The sequence below is a fragment of the Xenopus laevis genome, chromosome 1L (assembly GCF_017654675.1).
Source record: "Xenopus laevis strain J_2021 chromosome 1L, Xenopus_laevis_v10.1, whole genome shotgun sequence".
NCBI lineage: Eukaryota > Metazoa > Chordata > Amphibia > Anura > Pipidae > Xenopus > Xenopus laevis.
Genome location: NC_054371.1, coordinates 84,003,690 through 84,022,119, shown reverse-complemented (window position 1 = coordinate 84,022,119; position 18,430 = coordinate 84,003,690). Strand labels below are relative to the sequence as shown.

The window sequence follows — 18,430 nt, the reverse complement described above, 5'->3', positions numbered from 1 at the left end:
TACTTGCCTTGTGGAGTCGAATTGTAGTCCGAGGAAGCGTATGCGCTGAGCTGGTATCAAGCAGCTCTTTCAGCCACCCATGTTGAGTTAGTACCTTTAGTGCTATCGCTGTACCCTTGATTGCTAGCTCCTTTGATGTTGACTTGAGAAGAAGGTCGTTGAGATATGGTAGGATATGGATGCCCATAGTCCTCAAATGGGCCGCTATTGGTGCTAGCAGTTTTGTGAACACCCGAGGTGCAGTGCAAAGTCCAAATGGGAGAGCTACAAATTGGAAATGTTGGTCTTTTATGGCAAACCGAAGAAAGGGTTGAAAAGTTGGATGTATTGGGACATGTTTAAGTCTATAGAGGTCATGAAACAATTGGGTTCCATGAAGGCTATTGCCGATCTGATTGACTCCATTTTGAACTTTTGGCTGTGGATGAACACATTCAGCTGTTTTAAGTTGAGGACTGGTCGAAATGTGCCCTCTTTTTTTGTCACCAGAAAAAGGTTGGAGAAAAATCTGTTCTGGTACTCGTGTAATAACTCCTGTAGGACCCAATCTTCTGTAACTGTGGTTTCCCAACAGGAGAGGAATTCGGAAAGCCGACCCCCTACCTTGAGAATTGGGTTCTGACTGAGACAGTCAGGCTGAGTTAGGTTTTGTAGTGGTGGGCTTCCTCTGTCTATTAGACTGTTGCCACGGTTGTCTATTACGTCTTGTGTTGTGGTCTGTTCCTGAGTTACGAAAATTAGGGGTACGAAAGGAACGGGAGTTTCGGATAGTTGTGGACCACATTCTTCTGGTAGAGAACCTTTTTGGTTGATCTGTATGTCCCTTGTTTCCTGGTGGCAGGAATGTACTTTTGCCTCCTGTGACCTCTGTAATTATTTGTTTGAGGTCTGGCCCAAATAAAGATTCTCCTGTATAGTGGAGTCTGCGGAAGCTGTATCTCCTGACCAGTGACAAAGCCAGAGTGCACGTCTGGCTACTATTGAATTGGCAGTCCATAGGGTCTTTAAAAGATGCCTCCTCAGTAGGCAGTGTGGTTTGTCTGGATAGTCTAGCAATGGCAGAGTTCATTTTGTGTGGTTTATCCCAGAGCTTATGCTGTTCTTCCGGAATTGGGTTAGTATTATAAAAGCGTTTTGTTAAAATATATCTACGGTCTGGTTACTGCCATTCGGTATCGACTGTTTGCGTCATAGAATAAAACATAGGGAAAACCTGTGTACGTTTTTGTTGGACCCCTAGGACTTTATCAGCTTTTGAAACAGGAACCATTTAATCTTTTATATCTAAAGTCTCCATCATTTCTTTTAGTAGCTTTTTAGAAATGTCTGGTTTGGCAAAGGTGGCTTGTTCTGTATCTAAGTCACTGTCATCTGAATTAACCTCATCCGAAACCTGAGGTTCTGAATCATTGAGTGAAAACAAATCAATATTGGAGGGAGGTCCCTCAGCGTCTGATAGCTCTGTAGGAGACTCACGGGCTTTTCGCTTAGTAGTATGCGATTGGGCTGGAGGCTGAAAAGTGGTCCTGACCCACTCAAAAAAAAATGAGGTCTTTGCTCTGAAGTACTCGCTGTAGGGGGAGTTTGCATTATTCCCTGGCTTTGAAGTTCTTCACCACACTGTGCTCCAACTAATTGTGATCTAGTGTCCATTATAATAGGCTGCGGGCTTAATGGTGGTGGTTCACTAGGCTTACAATAGGAACAGAATGAGGTCTCAGATCTCTGTAAAGTGTGCTTACACTTTTTACATTTCTGTGTTTTGTCTGTTTTTTTTTAATCGACTTTCTTATGGGTTTGGGTGTCTGAATTACATTACATATGATGCCATATTTGTGCAGCAGGAGTCCGTTAGCATTAGAATCTCTAACTGACAAGTTGAGAAGGGACAGTCAGGATGGCAAAATAGTCAGGTTTCACATCAAGTAACAAATATGTATCTATCTTTATCACCATATATCTCTGCCCCCTAATTTCAGGTTCAGCTATTGGGTTTCCAAAACATGTTGCAATATGGAAGGTGAGCTCAACCGACCATGTTATTTTGTAGACAAAGCCAAGCAACCAATTATGTAGTGAATATAAAGTGATTCACTCAGTTCTTGCTCAGGCCCACCCACAACACAACAACACTAAAGGCAACATTTTATGTGAAGGAAATATTTTTTTATGCACACAACCTACAACTATACAATACTATACAATACAATACAATTGCAAGCCACAGACTTATATTTAGCAGGAAGTTATCATGTATGATTCTATTATCTAGTACATATTTAAAAAATATATATTTTCATTGAACTCAATTTTTATCAGTGTGTATTTTTTCTGACAACATTGTGCGTAAATGGCGCTAACCGGCCTCTTGCGTGACAAGAACGTGCAGTCAAAGTCTGATACACACCAGTGACAAGGGTAGGCCTTCACTGTTTCTGTCTTTTTGCTCATGGAGCCGCACTGTTGCCATATCACATCAACAACCCAAGAGCTGCAGCTGTACCAAGTAAGTGCTGTTGACCAACACAGATAATGGTAAAAGGCCAAAACTTTGAAGCCAATTAGCACTATGAGGAAAATTCCTTCCTGACCCCTTCATGGCGATCGGTCACAAAGTACCCTGGAGCCCCTTCCTTTGGATCCTTTTTCACATAGGTAAGGGAGGGTGGGGAAACAAAAAACAACAGTAAGTCTGTGTGCAAAACTACCAACCTTCCCTTAAGAACCCAGCTCCAGCAACCTCTGTTTCCCACCACTTGGCAGCCACTCTATTGTTCTATCCTGGGGGGCTGGGGGCAGCCAGTTACTATGACACACCTGGGGGAAGGGAGGGGGCCCTGCCTAACCTTGCCTCAGCTCTAAACGGGCTTCATTCCCACAATTCTAAGGGACTGATATAAGAATGCTTGAGCCTTCGGCTACTAAAAATACAAGAGTCCCTAAACTCTTGTGTGGTTTCTTCATTTGAATACTTTGGATTCCTGGCAATCTTCCCCCCCCCGACCGGTTTTAGATGCCCCCTAGCAAAGACACTAGGGGGCAAGGGGCGGGGGAGAAAGCTGATCATCATGTGCACACCTGCCCACTACAGCTCATTTGTGGCAGGAGCACACATTTTCAGGTAGATTAGCTGGGGACGGGGGATTTCCTTACAGCAGACTCTGCAGTCTGGGGCACAGTCACATGCAGTGGAGATTGGCCCAAATACATGAAAGCAAGCAATTTCAAGTAAGCAAAATTTGAAGAAAAAAAAATCTGGCAGGTCTGGATTGGGACTCAAAATAGTCACCTCGGAGTTCCATGACCTGTATAAAAACACCTGTCCTTCGGCCTTGTGCTTTTATATGATCATGGACCTCCTCAGTAACTTATAATATTTTACAAAATACATGTATATTTTATTATCTATTTGTAACTTGTGAGCTACTTTATGGGCTTTGCCAATACATTGGTTTCTACAAGCTTGGCACCTAGTTATTATATACAACCTTAGTCTTAGAAAACCAGGTTGTTTTTGTTTGATGACTTTGCAGCCCCCTGGAAAATTTTCTGCACCAAAAATGCTTGTGCCATCACACATTTGCATTGTGTATAAAGTGATTCAGGTGCCAGGTACCACTGTTAACCTGTATATGATATGCTTAATGTGTCAGTACCCAGTGCCATGAAATATTTGGGAGAGATGAAAAGACAGAGAGGTGAAAAGGTAGGATTACAGCAGCAGTCACATGGAGAGAAGGAAAGGCAGACACTATTTGCCCTACTAGCACTAGTATCCTGTGTCAGCCAGCAACACACTGTCTAGGGGGCCCACCAAAATGAAATACATGTACTACCTGGATTGATCAATACAGTAATTCAGTATCTATGGAAGGTCAGCTAGATTGGGTCCTCAGTTCTTGAATGGAAACGGTTTCTTTCCTTTTTCCTTTGTGAAAGTATTCTGCTGGCAGTTCAGTGACCGACCAGTAGATGTCATCTTTATATCTATTTTATAAAAGGGTAAGGTTTTCCTATGCCCTAGGGATTTAGTTAGCCAGCTAGGTGGTGTGTGGCTGGGAGGGCCTGAGATGGAGGTAGACCTCAGTATAGTAGCAAGCGTCAGGTCAGAAACTGTGATGTCACTATAGGAGTGACAGATAGGAAAGTTAGTGAGCAGCTAATGCTTCAACAAGAAGTTTAGTGAAGTGTTAGCACCCTGCAGTGACAAGGCCGCCAGATTAGAGACTTGCTGCCACTATTTGTTCATGGAGTGTAACATCTGGGCATGCATCTTCAATATGTGATTGACCATTGTGAAGTGAACCATCAGTTCAATACATTGTTCTGCTGTTTTAAAGAACCACTGGCTTCCTCATACTGAAATAAGAAATAGTCTAAAAATTCTGTACCATTTCTGAAATAATCAAGTTTATCTTCACTATTCCTCTCTGTACCATTTCTGAAATAATCAAGTTTATCTTCACTATTCCTCTCTTAGCATCTGTTTCTCTTCATTCTGTCTTCATGCAGGAGTTGGGTGTCAGATATTGATTGACAGTTAGATCCAATATATCTTATAGGGTGGGCTCCCTTTCCTAGCAGATGTATTAGAGCTCACTCAAATAACTGGTTCCAGTACAAACGAAATCTAACAAAAGAACTGCCCTTTGCACAAATCCTACATTTAGAGAGACAGTATTTCTGGTGATTTTAATAGTGAACTCTAACAAATCTTCTAGGTAAAAGGAGCCCCCTATAAGATATATTGGATCTAACTGACAATGAATATCTGACACCCAACTGCTGCATGAAGAGAGAATGAAGAGAAACACATGCTGAGAGAGGAATTATATTTCAGAATCAGTACAGAATATTTAATTGATTGCATTTAGAAAGTTTCTTATTTTAGTATGATGTTTATAATAAATTTTCATTTTCGCATTTGTTCCCCTTTAAGGTAGACCCTGACCCATCCACCTGTTAAAACTGTTTCAAACTTCAGCTTTAAAACAGACCAGTACATAATAAATGGTGATTGGCAACACAGTTACATTACTTCTACTGACTAAAGTAACACAGGCCTAGGACGGCAAAATTTTAGGGGCGGCATGCCGCCCCCGCCACATTCTACGGAGCGCTGGGGACTCAAAGCTCCCCAGTGCTCCAGAGCATGTGTGCTTGCTCGTGCGCTCGCTGAGGAGTGGTTGCGCCTGGCCAGCTTTCCACACTAGGACCATGCGGCCCTGGGGGGGGCGTGCGTGAACGCCGACCTTGGGGCGCCGAACGTTGAAATCCAGCGTTGAGCACAGTTCTTGCATATCGAATAAATAAGCCCATCTGAGATTTTGCACATCTATTCCTATCTAATAATCCCTCCATACAACTTCCTACCTGCACCTTTTGTTATCACTTGTCTCTACTGTGCGTGTTGTATATCAGCATCTCCATCACATTCTCACTTAACTTACATACTGCTCTGCAAAATGTGCTGAATTTTACTAAATATTTATATCATAAAAAGGAAAACGAGGGAATATAGTTTTAAAACTTTATTTAAAAAGCAACTGAATGCACAAAAGTATAGACTATATATATATACAAACGTATGTGTTATTTGCATAAAACAAAGTATGTTTCAAAGTTCATCGTTACCAAGTTGCAGGCTCAAGAATACATGAAAAATGATTCCTATACCTGCAACTGTGGAGTCAAACACATTACAGATCAGTGCATCAAGAACAACACAGCTGAGAAACTGCTCCTATGGGTACGTATATTAGGTATTTCACTGAAAGTTGATATTTATAGCAAATATTACATATAGAGGGGCAGATTTATTATGGTTCGAGTTGTTTTCTACAAAAATTTGAGTTTTTCAGTTGTATTTTTGGTCAAAACTCACATCTTCAGGTTTAAAAATACTTGAATATTAAAGATTTATTATTCATTGACCCTGGAAATAGTTAAAATCTGAAAATACACAATCTAAAACCTGTTGAGCTCATGAAGAAGTTCCTCGATCCATTTGAAGATGTTAGCCTACTTAATGTTTGAGCTGTTTCAGAGGGTGTTTGCCCAAAAACTAAGTATTCAAGCTTTTTTTTATGCTCAAACTCGATCAATTTATGTTTTTAGATTGCTGGACTCAAAGTTACAGAATCAGGTATTTTACATTTGAGTGTTTACTTCAATAAGATAACATTTGCATTTTGAGTTTATTCAAGGAAAAAAAACCTCTAGCATTCGACCTTTGATAAATAACCCCCAAGTGTCCTTATGTACCACTGAAAACTAAAGGGGCACTAAACTTGTAGATAAAAGAGCAGAGATGTCCAACCAGCATTGCAAATCAGTGTGGAGGAATTCTGGGAGATGCAGTTTCAAAAGAGGTAACCCATTATTCAACTGTACATGAATTAAGCACAAGAAATTTCATTTAAAATAATGTAAACAAATGAAGCATTCAGGTAAAGCCCCAGAGCGGATTTCTTACATATTCTGTTTGAAATCCATCAAAGGAAGGACATGATCCCGAGGCCATACAACAATACCTGTTCCATATTGCTTGCCACCCACCATTCCTTGCCAGCTGCCCATGAACTTACTGCTTTACATGAACAATACTAATTCCCTGAAAAATACAAGAATCTGTGAAAGCAAACATAATGGTAAAAAGCTACAGTATACGTTGGAAGGGTAAATACTTTGCACCTTCAAAAATGCAAATATTTTATACACTATACATGCACCCCAGTTATCCTATATCTCTATTTAATGTTTATTTAATGTTTGCTTTAGACAGTTACTATGCTACATTGTACAAAGAGAGTCACTGGAAAGCACATCACTTTATGGTTCCTTAAAGGAGAACTAAACTCCCTTGCTAATAAAACCCCCTACCCTCCACAGTCCCCACTCCTTGCCCTGCCCCCGCACAGGTGTTCACATAAGTAAATGCCCCTAAGCTGGTAATTACCCTCATTGCAGAGTCAGCGCAGCGGAGGTCACGGGGGCCATCTTGCGGCTTTCGGTGCATGGGCAGTTGTTTAGGAACGGAATATTGCTGCAACTGTGCATGAGCCAATACGGCGCTTACTTAATGAAGATTCCGGAATCACTGAAGCCTGTGAGCTCCGTTGACTCTGTAATGAGCAGTAATTACTAGGGATGCACCAAATCCACTATTTTGGATTTGGTCGAACCAAATCCTGCTGAAAAAAGTCCGAACCGAATATTGGATTCGGTGCATCCCTACTAATTACCAGCTTAGGGGCATTTACGTGTGTGAACACCTGTGCAGGGGGGTGGGAGAGTAGGGAGGGGGACTATGGAGGGTAGAGGGTTTTATTAGCAAGGAGGTTTAGTTATCCTTTAACTGGCAATCAGGGTACTAGTCAGGTGCTCTACAATATCAGGTCACATTTACTATCCCTTCCAAGAAATATACTACAGCACGTGCAGGCTGAATTCTGCTTTCCCACTCCCAAGTAGTAATTTTTCAATTCAAACCTGACCATAACCTGATGTAAAGTCCTCTAAATACTTTATGACCCAACACCTTTCCTCCCTCCTGTCTGACAACTGGGGCCAGCAGTGTTAAATCAGCAGAGGAGAGGGGCCTGCATTAACGTTGACCTACCGACTGTCTAAACCCATGCCTGGGGGACAGCATCATGGCCTATAATATAGTTTTCATTCAGGGATTTTGGGAAACATGGAGCTTGAAACACTGTGGCAGTACAGAAGGGTTTTACTTGTTTGTTGTTGGAGCCAGTGTAATGTGACCACTGATATGTCAGGCACAGGGTTAAAGCTGTTATTCTATTACATTTTTCCTTTTAAAACATAATAGCAACAACATTTGACTAAATAAATCTAAACACAGCTAATCAACCAAGTCCAACAAATGTAACGATTATGAACATTATTATATGGACTGGTTATGGATAAAGGAAACAACTGTAACATTAAAAATTGTGATGGGCTGGGAGGTGCACTGCCTCTATAGTAGTTGTTGAACAAAGTTATTTAAGAGTGTCTGCTAATATTTTAAAAAACAACTCATTAGCATGTCCTGCCTCAAACTATGGCATGTGTATAGGGGGTGTAGGTGATTCTGCTTAAATTCAATTTGATTACCTATAACAATTCATCTGTATGAATGAAAGAAAGACATATTTACATATTTTTTTTTTATAGAAAGCATGAACTCCATGGATGGCAGAAATACCACGTGGGTCATGTAGAAGGTATTTTTACTGGTGCACAAAAATAGGATAGTGAAAGTTGTAGCACCATGAGAGAACAGCAATAATATATTTAAAAAATAATATTTATAAAAGCTACACAAAATAAATTATAGGTTGCACAGTTCCTACATTAATCAGTCAGAAGCACATTGCCTTTCAGGAGGGATTTGCTCCTATGGGTATTAATTACCATTTTATAACCCTATATGTGGTTTCAATGGCTAAAACTGTGACTGTCTAGACTTGACATATGATCAGCTGGTACTGAAGGGTGCTGAGTAGTGACTTTCCCCTTAATACAGAACTTTGTACAGTTTTTAGCACAAATTATGGCCGACACCAGACAAGAAGACTAAACACAAAGCAAAAGATTTAAAAGGGACTTTTGTACATTCTCTTACAGAACAATGACTTGGGGAATTATTCAAGTGATGCAGGAGAAGGGGAGGATGTTCCCCAAAATATGAGTCTGTGCAAAGTTATTTAATAAAATTTAGATGCACCTTTTACCTTCTTCATGCTGCCATGTTGTTTTCATTACAGGAAGACACAGGACGGTGTCTGTGAAAAAAGCATGCATCATGCAAGAAGCCCTTCTTTAAACCAAACACCAGAGTAGAAACACTGCATTACCATAGAAACTACAAAATCTTGATTGATTAAAACATATAACCACATCCACGCCATTTTCAGTCTAAAATCTGCTAATAAATTGTAGAAACATTTCACAGAAGAAGGAAAACTTGTATCTTCTGGTTATTATAAAGTGCTCAGAAATTCTTGAACCTAGAAGAAAAAAAAAAAAATTTATTTTTTGAAAGGACTCCAAAACATAAGATATCTGTGTTTAGATTTTCTGGTTAAGGGGCATTTAAGGTGGCCATAGACACAAAGATCCGCTCGTTTGTCGACATCACCAAAACGAGCCGATCTTTCCCCGATATGCCATTAACGGGCATGCCTATATCTGGGGTAATCTGAACGTTCGGTCCTATGGGCAGGATGGTTGGGACAAAATCAAAGCTGTCTGATCGACCAAACGACCGATCTCCGCCGGACGAAAAATGACGGGACTCTCCACAGATGGTCCAAAAATCGTATGAATGCAACGCTATTGATATTGATAGGTTCTTACACTGCCATCTAGTGGTTACAGAAGGTATAAAACTATTGCATACCCTTTGTAAAGAATTTCACATACAGTATTACATATACACATATGGTATCTATTATCAATAACTTGGGACCTGGAGTTTTCTCAGTAATTTTGGATCACTTCATTCAACTAGAAAAAAACACCAAAACAAACACCACGCCAATGTGGATTTATGTTGCTCAGATTATGCACAAATTTATTTGCACACAAATAGACTTTATATAAATCAGTTTTCTGATTATCAGGTTTTCGTATAAAAGATCCCATTCTATACTAGAATTTTTTTTCCCCCAAGGTGAAAGAGTTCAATTCCGAGTTTTAGCTGAAAATGTATCTCTCTCCTCTATTGTTAACTGTGCATCTGGAATTTTACTACAGGTAGGGGATCGGTTATCTGGAAACCAGTTATCCAGAAAGCTCCGAATAACAAAAATGCCTCCATTTTATCCAATTAATCCACATTTTTGAAAAGGTTTTCCTTTTTCTCCATAATAATAATAATAATAATAAAACAGTACCTTGTACTTGATCCAAACTAAGATATAATTAATCCTTATTAGAGGCAATTGGAGGGTTTATTTTATGTTTACATGATTTTGTAATGTTTATAATACAGCTGCTACGATCAAATTTAAAAATGTATGTTTAGTATGTGGCTCTGGAGCCCACAGCTTGAGACAGATCTTATCAGTCATACTGTGATTTACTGCTCACTGAAGCATGCAATATGTTGTCTGCAATGTGTCACTGGTCTGCCCATAGGCTCAGTAAGTGGATACACAGTACCTCATCACATTATACAGGTGACTCAATAACACTGCACACAGTCAGTCAGTAGCATTCATCATCATATGTCTCTGGCCCTTGTATGCACCACTGCATATATCTTAGCAAACATCCCTCAATTTTCATGAAAAATGGACAGAAGCAATATAAGTCTAAAGGGTGCATGTGAGTTTGCAGTAATAAGTCAGGATGTAGTCTGTCCTAGAATACAATATGAATACATTTTATCTAATGTTTCCCTATCAAGTGATCAGTTTTACCAGCACAGTACCATACAGGTATTTGCAAAACACAGTAAATTTACCAATTGAACAGCAAAAACACTAAACATACCTTTTCAATTAGGCTCTCCTGCTTCTGTTTATTATCTTTGAAATCTTCATTTACATCTAAAGTCAGGATGGGGATTTCTTGCAGGTACTCAAAATCCGTTCTACAAAAGGTACAAAAAAAAAAAAAGAAGTTTATCCTGAAAAATGTAAAAGCAGGCATTTTCAGGCCGATCTCCACTGCGTGTGGCAGAAATTAGGCCAAGTCAGTCCAGCTACAGAAAGCCACGGATTAGTGTGGATCAACTTCTTTCTACCTCATTAAATCCTCAGGCAGAGAGAAGTGTTTAATTTATCATCATAAAACAAACCAGAATGAAAAAGTCTCTAAAGCTGTATGGGATACATGTGTTTGAGGGTAAAAAATATCACTTTTCAACATATACAGGTGTATTTCCTAGTGTATAGGTATATAGGAATTGTTTTCATTAGACAAAGGTTCACTACTGTACCTAATTATTTTGTGATGAGATCCGATCAAACATAAAACCAAAGAATGCAGAGGGTGGAAGTACTCTTGTTTTATTTATATATACATTGTTTATTAAAGATTTTCTAGTGCACTTTAAAAAATCCAGTGGATCAGAACCAACCTCAGAGTTCGGTGATGAAGCCAGCTCTCATGCTTGTAATGAAGTTTTTCCAAGTATTCCATGGGAATTCCTTGCTCTTCTTCCCGCCCACGGGAGTAAACCCTGTTTAAACATTTCTGAAATTGAAATAAAGTCATGAGTAATGAAACCATAGTTATAGGGTGGGGTAATCTCCAGTACTTTCCAACTAACAGAATACTACATATAAAGAAGCACCTTATGACAATTCATTCAGTATACTTTCATTTATAATAAATTAGGTAGCCACTGGTTTCCTGGTCTGCTGCCCCATTTGTATTTCACAGCTTTATGCCCTCTATGTACTTTATACACTGGACTACATCTATTATTTATCTTTGGACCCAGTCCATGTACAAAAACTGTTTGGAAACTGGAAAGCAATCAACTGTTGTAGTTACATGACAAGCCAAGTCTATGATGCAGAAAATGAAACTTCTCTCTGCTGTAGATCACCGTTGGAATTCCAAAAACATCCATTTATAACGTAATACTTGAAAGATTAGGACATATCTGTTTTATACATTACCTGAGAGACAGATGCCCCCCTTTCCTGCTTCGGATTGAAAACTTAGTTTAGCAACTTCAAATTAACTTTGAAGGACATATTTATCATGCTGTGTAAACCACTGGAGAAAGACCATCACCGGTGATGTTGCCAAAGCAACCAATCAGCAATTAGATTTCAAAAACAGAGATCTGATTGGTTGCTATGGGCAACACCGCTGGTGATGGTTTTCTCTAATGTTTTACAAAGCATGATATACAGGCCCCTTGGTGTAATGCAGACAGCAACATTAAGTCAATTTACAACAGGTCTAACATTTGTGTTTTTTAAATTTTTTAGAAAAATAAATTCTAACAGATCTCTGCCACAGCAATGATCAGAAGACAGTTTGAATAGAAAGACAAGCAATTGGACTAAATTGGAAAATTTCTAGAATATCAATGAAATTACTTATATATGAATATATGAAATAATTTAAAGGAGAAATACCCCTTTAAAAAAAAATGCATTGAATTACCTCAGGGATAGCGCGAAGATAAATAATTCCATCCAGTTCAAGATCTGCACCGAACTGAGAATTCATCCAATCATGCCAATCCTGGTAAACAGTCCATTCAGTTTCATTCATGCACTCTGCCTCATACAAATTGGATGCAAAGATATACCTAGTAAAAATAAAGTATGCCAGCGTTACTGAAAAATACTATTTTACTAGAAGCTGTATTATATCAGTTACTTTTGTTGTGCTTGACTAAAGAGTGCATTTGGTGGCGCAAAATTATGGCAAATATATCAGTTAAAAAAAAAATCAACCTGAAAATATATTTTTTAGGAACAACATGTTTGGACAACTAAATTACCTGCCATGATCCTGATCTGATCTAGTTAGTGATGGAATTATGCAGAGTTATCTACTTTCTGACTATCTAGTACAGCATAGACAGTTGGGCATGGCAATAGGTGGGCTCCTGACAATACTACTAGCACTTAAAGGGTTCACAGATACTATGGATTATGGTACTATTTATTGAATGACTGATATCTAGCACTTGCCTATGTCCATTGCTGATCTAGGACAATTCAGTTTTCCTTGATTGTTTTGCAGTGAATGCCTCGCTTTGAGTAATACTCTCAGCATTTACATGTTGTGAGAGTTTCCTGAATGGTCCAAACCTGGGCCTCTTACTTCTAGAGGCAGAAAAGATTACAGTATATTTGTGGTAAGATTAAACAACATAGACCTAGAGAATGGGATTCTATATTTATAACATATTTAACATGGTTTAGTTGGAGGACTATGAAAGGCTTATGTTTACTGCACAGTAATTTGCTTTTACTATTGTTTTGGAAAGGTTGCATACATCATATTATAGCACTTATGTTAAGGAGCAAGTTCATGTAGTTTTGCCTTTACCTGTCACTATAGACGGAGCGTTCAAAGAATAGCACTGGATTTTCTGCTTGTTTCAGCTTCCCTCCCAAAGCTTTCAGCTGGGCCCTGATACGACTCAGACAAGCATAGGACTGAAAAGTGAAAGACCAGCGCTCTGGCTTTTCATACATCATCTGGAGTAGATTACCTCCACTTTTCTGAGAGGTAGTTAGCTCCTGCGCAAAAACAGAATGAAAAATGAAAGCAAAAAATATTGGATTGGAATAAACTGGATAATGCAGATGTTTATTATAGGTTATAAAAAGATAAATCACTAAGAATTGACCCTTTGCTTGCTATCTATACCTTGCCAGATTCAAGACGCTACAAAGGCTGTAGGTAGTTAGGTTAACAGTTGGTTACCACTATAGGAACACTAGAAACCTTCTACAAGACAAAGTCACTACTGGTAGATGTTAATGTAGTGTGATCCATTTAAATGTACAACTAGCTAAGCAGCTGTATAGCCTGCCTGTGTACAGAAACATTAATGCACCTCGTTTCCTATTGGGCACAGATAAAAGTAATCAAATGAGTGAGTGAATGATACAGTAAACATACCTCAAATTCATCTTTGCAGCTCTGAATATTGCACCATCTTGCTATGGGCTCAGGAACAACATCCCACTCTTCATTGGCCTTTTTGAGAATATTGACAAAGGTAGATTTCCCTGCAGCTGTGTGGAAATTAGGACAAATAAAAGTGGTATTTTGATATAAATGAGAAAGCACTTACTTTTCAAAGATGTGTAAAAAAAAGAAAAAAGAAGGCAGACTGGACATTTCATAGCACATATAATGTTATGGTTGGTCCACAGCCAACTGTTGTTTGACTGAGTTTTATGATTTATGATGTAACATTTGGGCCTGAATTGTGCAGATACAATTTACTAAAGTCATGGTAACTGTCAATGATAAATTTACATTTAAGTACAGCATCAAATAATGTCCTGCTGCAGGTTGGGATGCCACCTTTTCTGGAAAAAAATACCAGCCTTCCTATATCTTTATATTTTTTCTAAGGGTGCAACGAATATTTTGGATTCGGCTGAACCCCCAAATCCTTTGCGAAAGATTCGGCCGAATACCGAACCAAATCCTAATTTGCATATGCAAATTAGGGATGGGAAGGGGAATTTTTTTTTTACTTCCTGGTTTTGTGACTAAAAGTCACACGATTTCCCCCCACCCTAATTTGCATATGCAAATTAGGACTCGGTTCGGCCAGGCAGAAGGATTCAGCCGAATCCTGCTGAAAAAGGCAGAATCCAGAACCGAATCCTGGATTCGGTGCATCCCTAATTTTTTCCCTATTAATAATATTGGGATTGGCCATCATTTTAACTGGCCAGATGGCAACCATAGCCTGGCCGGTAAAAATGATGGTTGATCCCAATGTTATTAATAGGGAAAAAAGGTACATAGGAAGGCCGGTATTTCTTTCCAGAAAAGGTGGCAACCCTACCTGTAGGAACTGATAATGAAACAGAATTAGGTGGGTTATTTGTCTATAGCCTGGGAATCAATCAGAGGCATAAAGAGCAAAAAAAATCAGCCTTAGGAGTTCTCAATACAAGTGTAACACACAGGGCATGAGTGCCACTATGCAATATGGTAGAGCCCCTAGGTATCCCTATAAAGTACTACCACTCCTCCTTGAAAATATTATCGCCCAACTTTCATAGCATTGTTCCTGTCAGTGTGAGGGCTGTAGCGCTCCAGTGTTGGAGAGACCAGATCACTCACATCATTGGAGGGAAGTTGTACATGTACCACAGCTGTAAGGAAACAAACTGGCAGTTTTAGTGTAATTAGGGCTCCAAGCAATTCCCACTAGGAGGAGGCTCCCCAGTCCTACAGACAAGTAACTAGACAGCAGCTCAGTGGAAGCGCCAATGACTCGACATCCCACCTGTCATTAAACTTTCAAAGCACCCGGGAGGAGAGGATGCTGGGAAACGTGCACATTATACGGCTGAATGATATCATTATATGTGTCGGTGGTCAGTAATGATTTGCCAGTACTCTAGACACACACGCTGCCCGAGACAAAGATGGATTTGCCTCAGCGGTGCCAACCAGTCCATTCAGTACGTACGAGCCACTGCAGCAGACACTTACCAATGTTTCCCTCTATGGAGATCCTCTTGACCTTGCACTTGTTGCCTGAGGGGGATGCTGGCACGTCGATGCAAATCCTTTTCGGTGGAGTGGCCATATTACCTTCTGTAGCGCTGAAGCCCGAGCCTGGAACGTTCTGCACAATATCTCCCGCTCAATTACAAGTTTGCGTTTTGGCGCTAAAGACATCCCCACCTTGAATGAAACTTGGTCACGTCCGAAAAGCGGTCGTTCCCCTAGAAGCTGAGCCAATTAGAAACGCAGCCGCCGCAGCTCTGTCTGACGTCATCCATATTACAAGCCAATGAGTGACGCTCTAGGTGGCAGCTGGTCGGCCTGGTGCGTGTCAGTGACCTTGTGTGTACTTTGTGGGGGTGCTGGAGCGTTAGACTCCGTAAAGTCACAGTCAAGTTCAGTGTTGTGTGTCACAGGAAGCAATGGGCTAAAATAAACTTTTAATCATTGCTGTTACAGTGTTTGCACAGTAAAAATAACAGCTGCGATACAACAAAAAAAGCTATAAAATCAGCTTCCATTTTAGAGATGCGGTTACTATTTATTTCTTATAGTGCCTGCAATGGGGGTCTGCCCTAATGTTTTTCAGAATTGAAAAGTTCTGTGGAGATAAGCAAACGGGGGCCTGGAACTGGAATAGATTTATAAAAGAAATACAGGTTTGTAACTATACCCAGGACATCACTTTCATGACATATGCAGAAAATAATCTTAGGGTAGGGACACACTGGACGATTTGTCGCCAACGTTTTTAAAAAGCAAATCGCGGCGACATATCATATCGCTCGTTTTGTCTCTGAACAAAACCAAATGAAAGACGCCAGCTCCTGTGCCCACAGCGCGTTTGTGAATCGCCTGTAGCTCCAAAACCCTTTTCCGAGCGATTTATCAGAAATAGCATGTACTTAGAAAAGCACTGAAATCTCCTAGACACGCACACACATACAGATAAGTAGCAGCAATTGTATTCAAATTGCAATGCGAACGCAATGACGCAAGAACGCAAGCACGTAAAGACGCCAGGTTACAGCGGGAAGCACAAACCGTTTCCGGTTTGGGTGGAGCACGTACTGCACAGAGTAATGGGATACAAATCGCTCTGTGCCAATAGTCGCTGTGAATCGTCTCTTCAAAAAAGACGATCGTCTTGTCGCCGCGATTTACTTTTTAAAAACGTTGGCGACAAATCGTCCAGTGTGTCCTTTAACCCTGTCTTGGCTGAATTGGACTGGTCTCAGGGCCAAACACCTTTGTGACCATCTCTCTCAGATAAGCCCTAGAAAGGTAGAGGAAGGGGTCAATGAACTGTCATTTTCAACATGCACTGTTTAAAACAATGAAGGATGTTAGTGATTCTAAAATCAAATAAACAATATCAATTAAAAATGTCTGTATTTTTTCCCAAGAGTATATTCTGAAATGATTAGTCCACCTTTCAAGTGCAGTGATGCCCTCTGGCTTGCAGTCGCCATCTTTGATTCCTCCTTGTCACCGTCTGCTAGCACTCATTTTCCAATGTTAAACCCTCATTAGAAAGTGCCCCTGTAAGAATCCTACAGTAAATCACTTGCCTGTAATAAATTTCAACTGACAAACACAGTATTTTTTTTTTTTTTGCGCCAAGCGAGCGTGTGTAGGCTGCTCATGTATAGGGACCCTCTGTTAAACAGTCATAGTCTGGTATCTACAGAGAGGGGGTTTTGTTGTATTGGAAACGAGAGGGGGGGGGCAATCTGATTGGAATTTGGCAGGCTTTTAAGCTGGCCATAGACCCAAAGATCCGATCGTACGAATCATCGTGCGATCGGACTTTCCCATCTCCCGACCCGCCACTAACCATTCAGATCAAATAAAGTACAAAAGAACAGATCAGCCGATGTTCTACTCCTGACAGCAATCGTACGAAAGTTATGTCTGACAAAAGCTAGTGACAGTCTCCCTCTGAAAATCGTACGATCGGCAATACACGCAGAGATATTATCGGCAGCCGACAGAAATCTTTTAACCTGTCCAATCAACCAAACGGCCGATCTTTGCCGGCCGAAAAATGTCGGGACTCTCCACACACTGTCCGAAAATCGCATGAATCCTCGATTCATACGATCAGATCTTTGCGTCTATGCCCAGCTTTAGAGTCAAGAATAGAGTCCTAGCAGAGTATGCAAATTAGAAAAAAAAAGGGCATTGAACAGCTCTGGAATGCAGCACACATGCGTTTGCCCCAGGAAATCACTTCTATAGGAGAAAAGGAAGCTGCACTAAGAAAATACAGGTACTTGATTCATTGCAGGCACTTTGTTGTTTCTCAAACTAACTATGGAGCTGAAAGCTGCTCTGGGGAATATTTTAGTATTGCTATAATGGCTGATATTTTTAACCCATGTTGTTTAGAGGCTTTCCTTCTTCTTTAAACTGCTTATTCGCCTGTGTATGGGGTCCTACTTGACCAATATCTGGCCAAAAATCACCCAGGTGTTGATCGTACACGTTTGATTTTCCTGTCAGATCTGTTCATTGATGCAGTCCTCACTCCATCTATGGCATAACATAATTTATCACACAATTATTATGCCACACAATTAGATCAGCCAAATATTTGGAACCTCTTTTGGTGCCAAATGAGCGGATCTTATAATATATGGCCACCTAAAAGGAGAACTAATCCCTCCTTTAGGCAAAAGTCCCCCGTGCACAGTGTTACCCCTAAATTGTGTCCCCTCTTGAAACACTGACCGCACATGCAGAGTCAGCACAGCAGAGCTCACAGGCGCCATGACTGTGCAATCTTCCAAAAGTAATGGAAATTGCCGAAGGGAAGAAAGAAGCACCGGAAGATGGTGTCTGTGAGCTCCGCTGACTCTGCATGTGCGGTCAGTATTTAAAGAGGGGACACAATTCAGGGGTAACACTGTGCAGGGAGGTGGGGGTCAGCGGAGGGGACTTTTGCCTAAAGAGGGGTTTAGTTCTCCTTTAAGGTTTCTCCATTCGGCTGAGGGCAAACTGAGCAGATCATCCACTTTCCTCCACCTGTGTTTAGTACACTGACAGAGGAAAGCAGCTCCATTGTCATCCGCACGCGATTAGTGTAGCTTTGCACAGGCCATGCCTGTTGATAGGACTATGCAAAAAGGTATTGCATATATTTTTGTACATATCAGTGATAACAAATCTCTAGCATTCTTGATGATAACCAGAGGCTAAGGCTGTAGCTAGTTGAATTTGCATTGAAAAAGTGGTACTT

At 40.3% G+C, this 18,430-nt stretch overlaps 1 protein-coding gene across 1 annotated transcript; it reads right to left on the bottom strand.

Annotated features, from left to right (window-relative positions):
• Positions 1–5,516: 5,516 nt before the first annotated feature.
• Positions 5,517–15,431, bottom strand: dck.1l.L (deoxycytidine kinase, gene 1 like L homeolog). The gene is made up of 7 exons (XM_018252236.2): positions 15,175–15,431; positions 13,615–13,730; positions 13,036–13,229; positions 12,139–12,286; positions 11,096–11,211; positions 10,507–10,606; positions 5,517–9,017 (listed from the first exon to the last, which is right to left on the bottom strand). The coding sequence occupies exons 1-7, from the start codon at positions 15,269–15,271 to the stop codon at positions 8,991–8,993; spliced, it is 798 nt and encodes a 265-aa protein (XP_018107725.1). The 5' UTR covers positions 15,272–15,431; the 3' UTR covers positions 5,517–8,990.
• Positions 15,432–18,430: the final 2,999 nt, after the last annotated feature.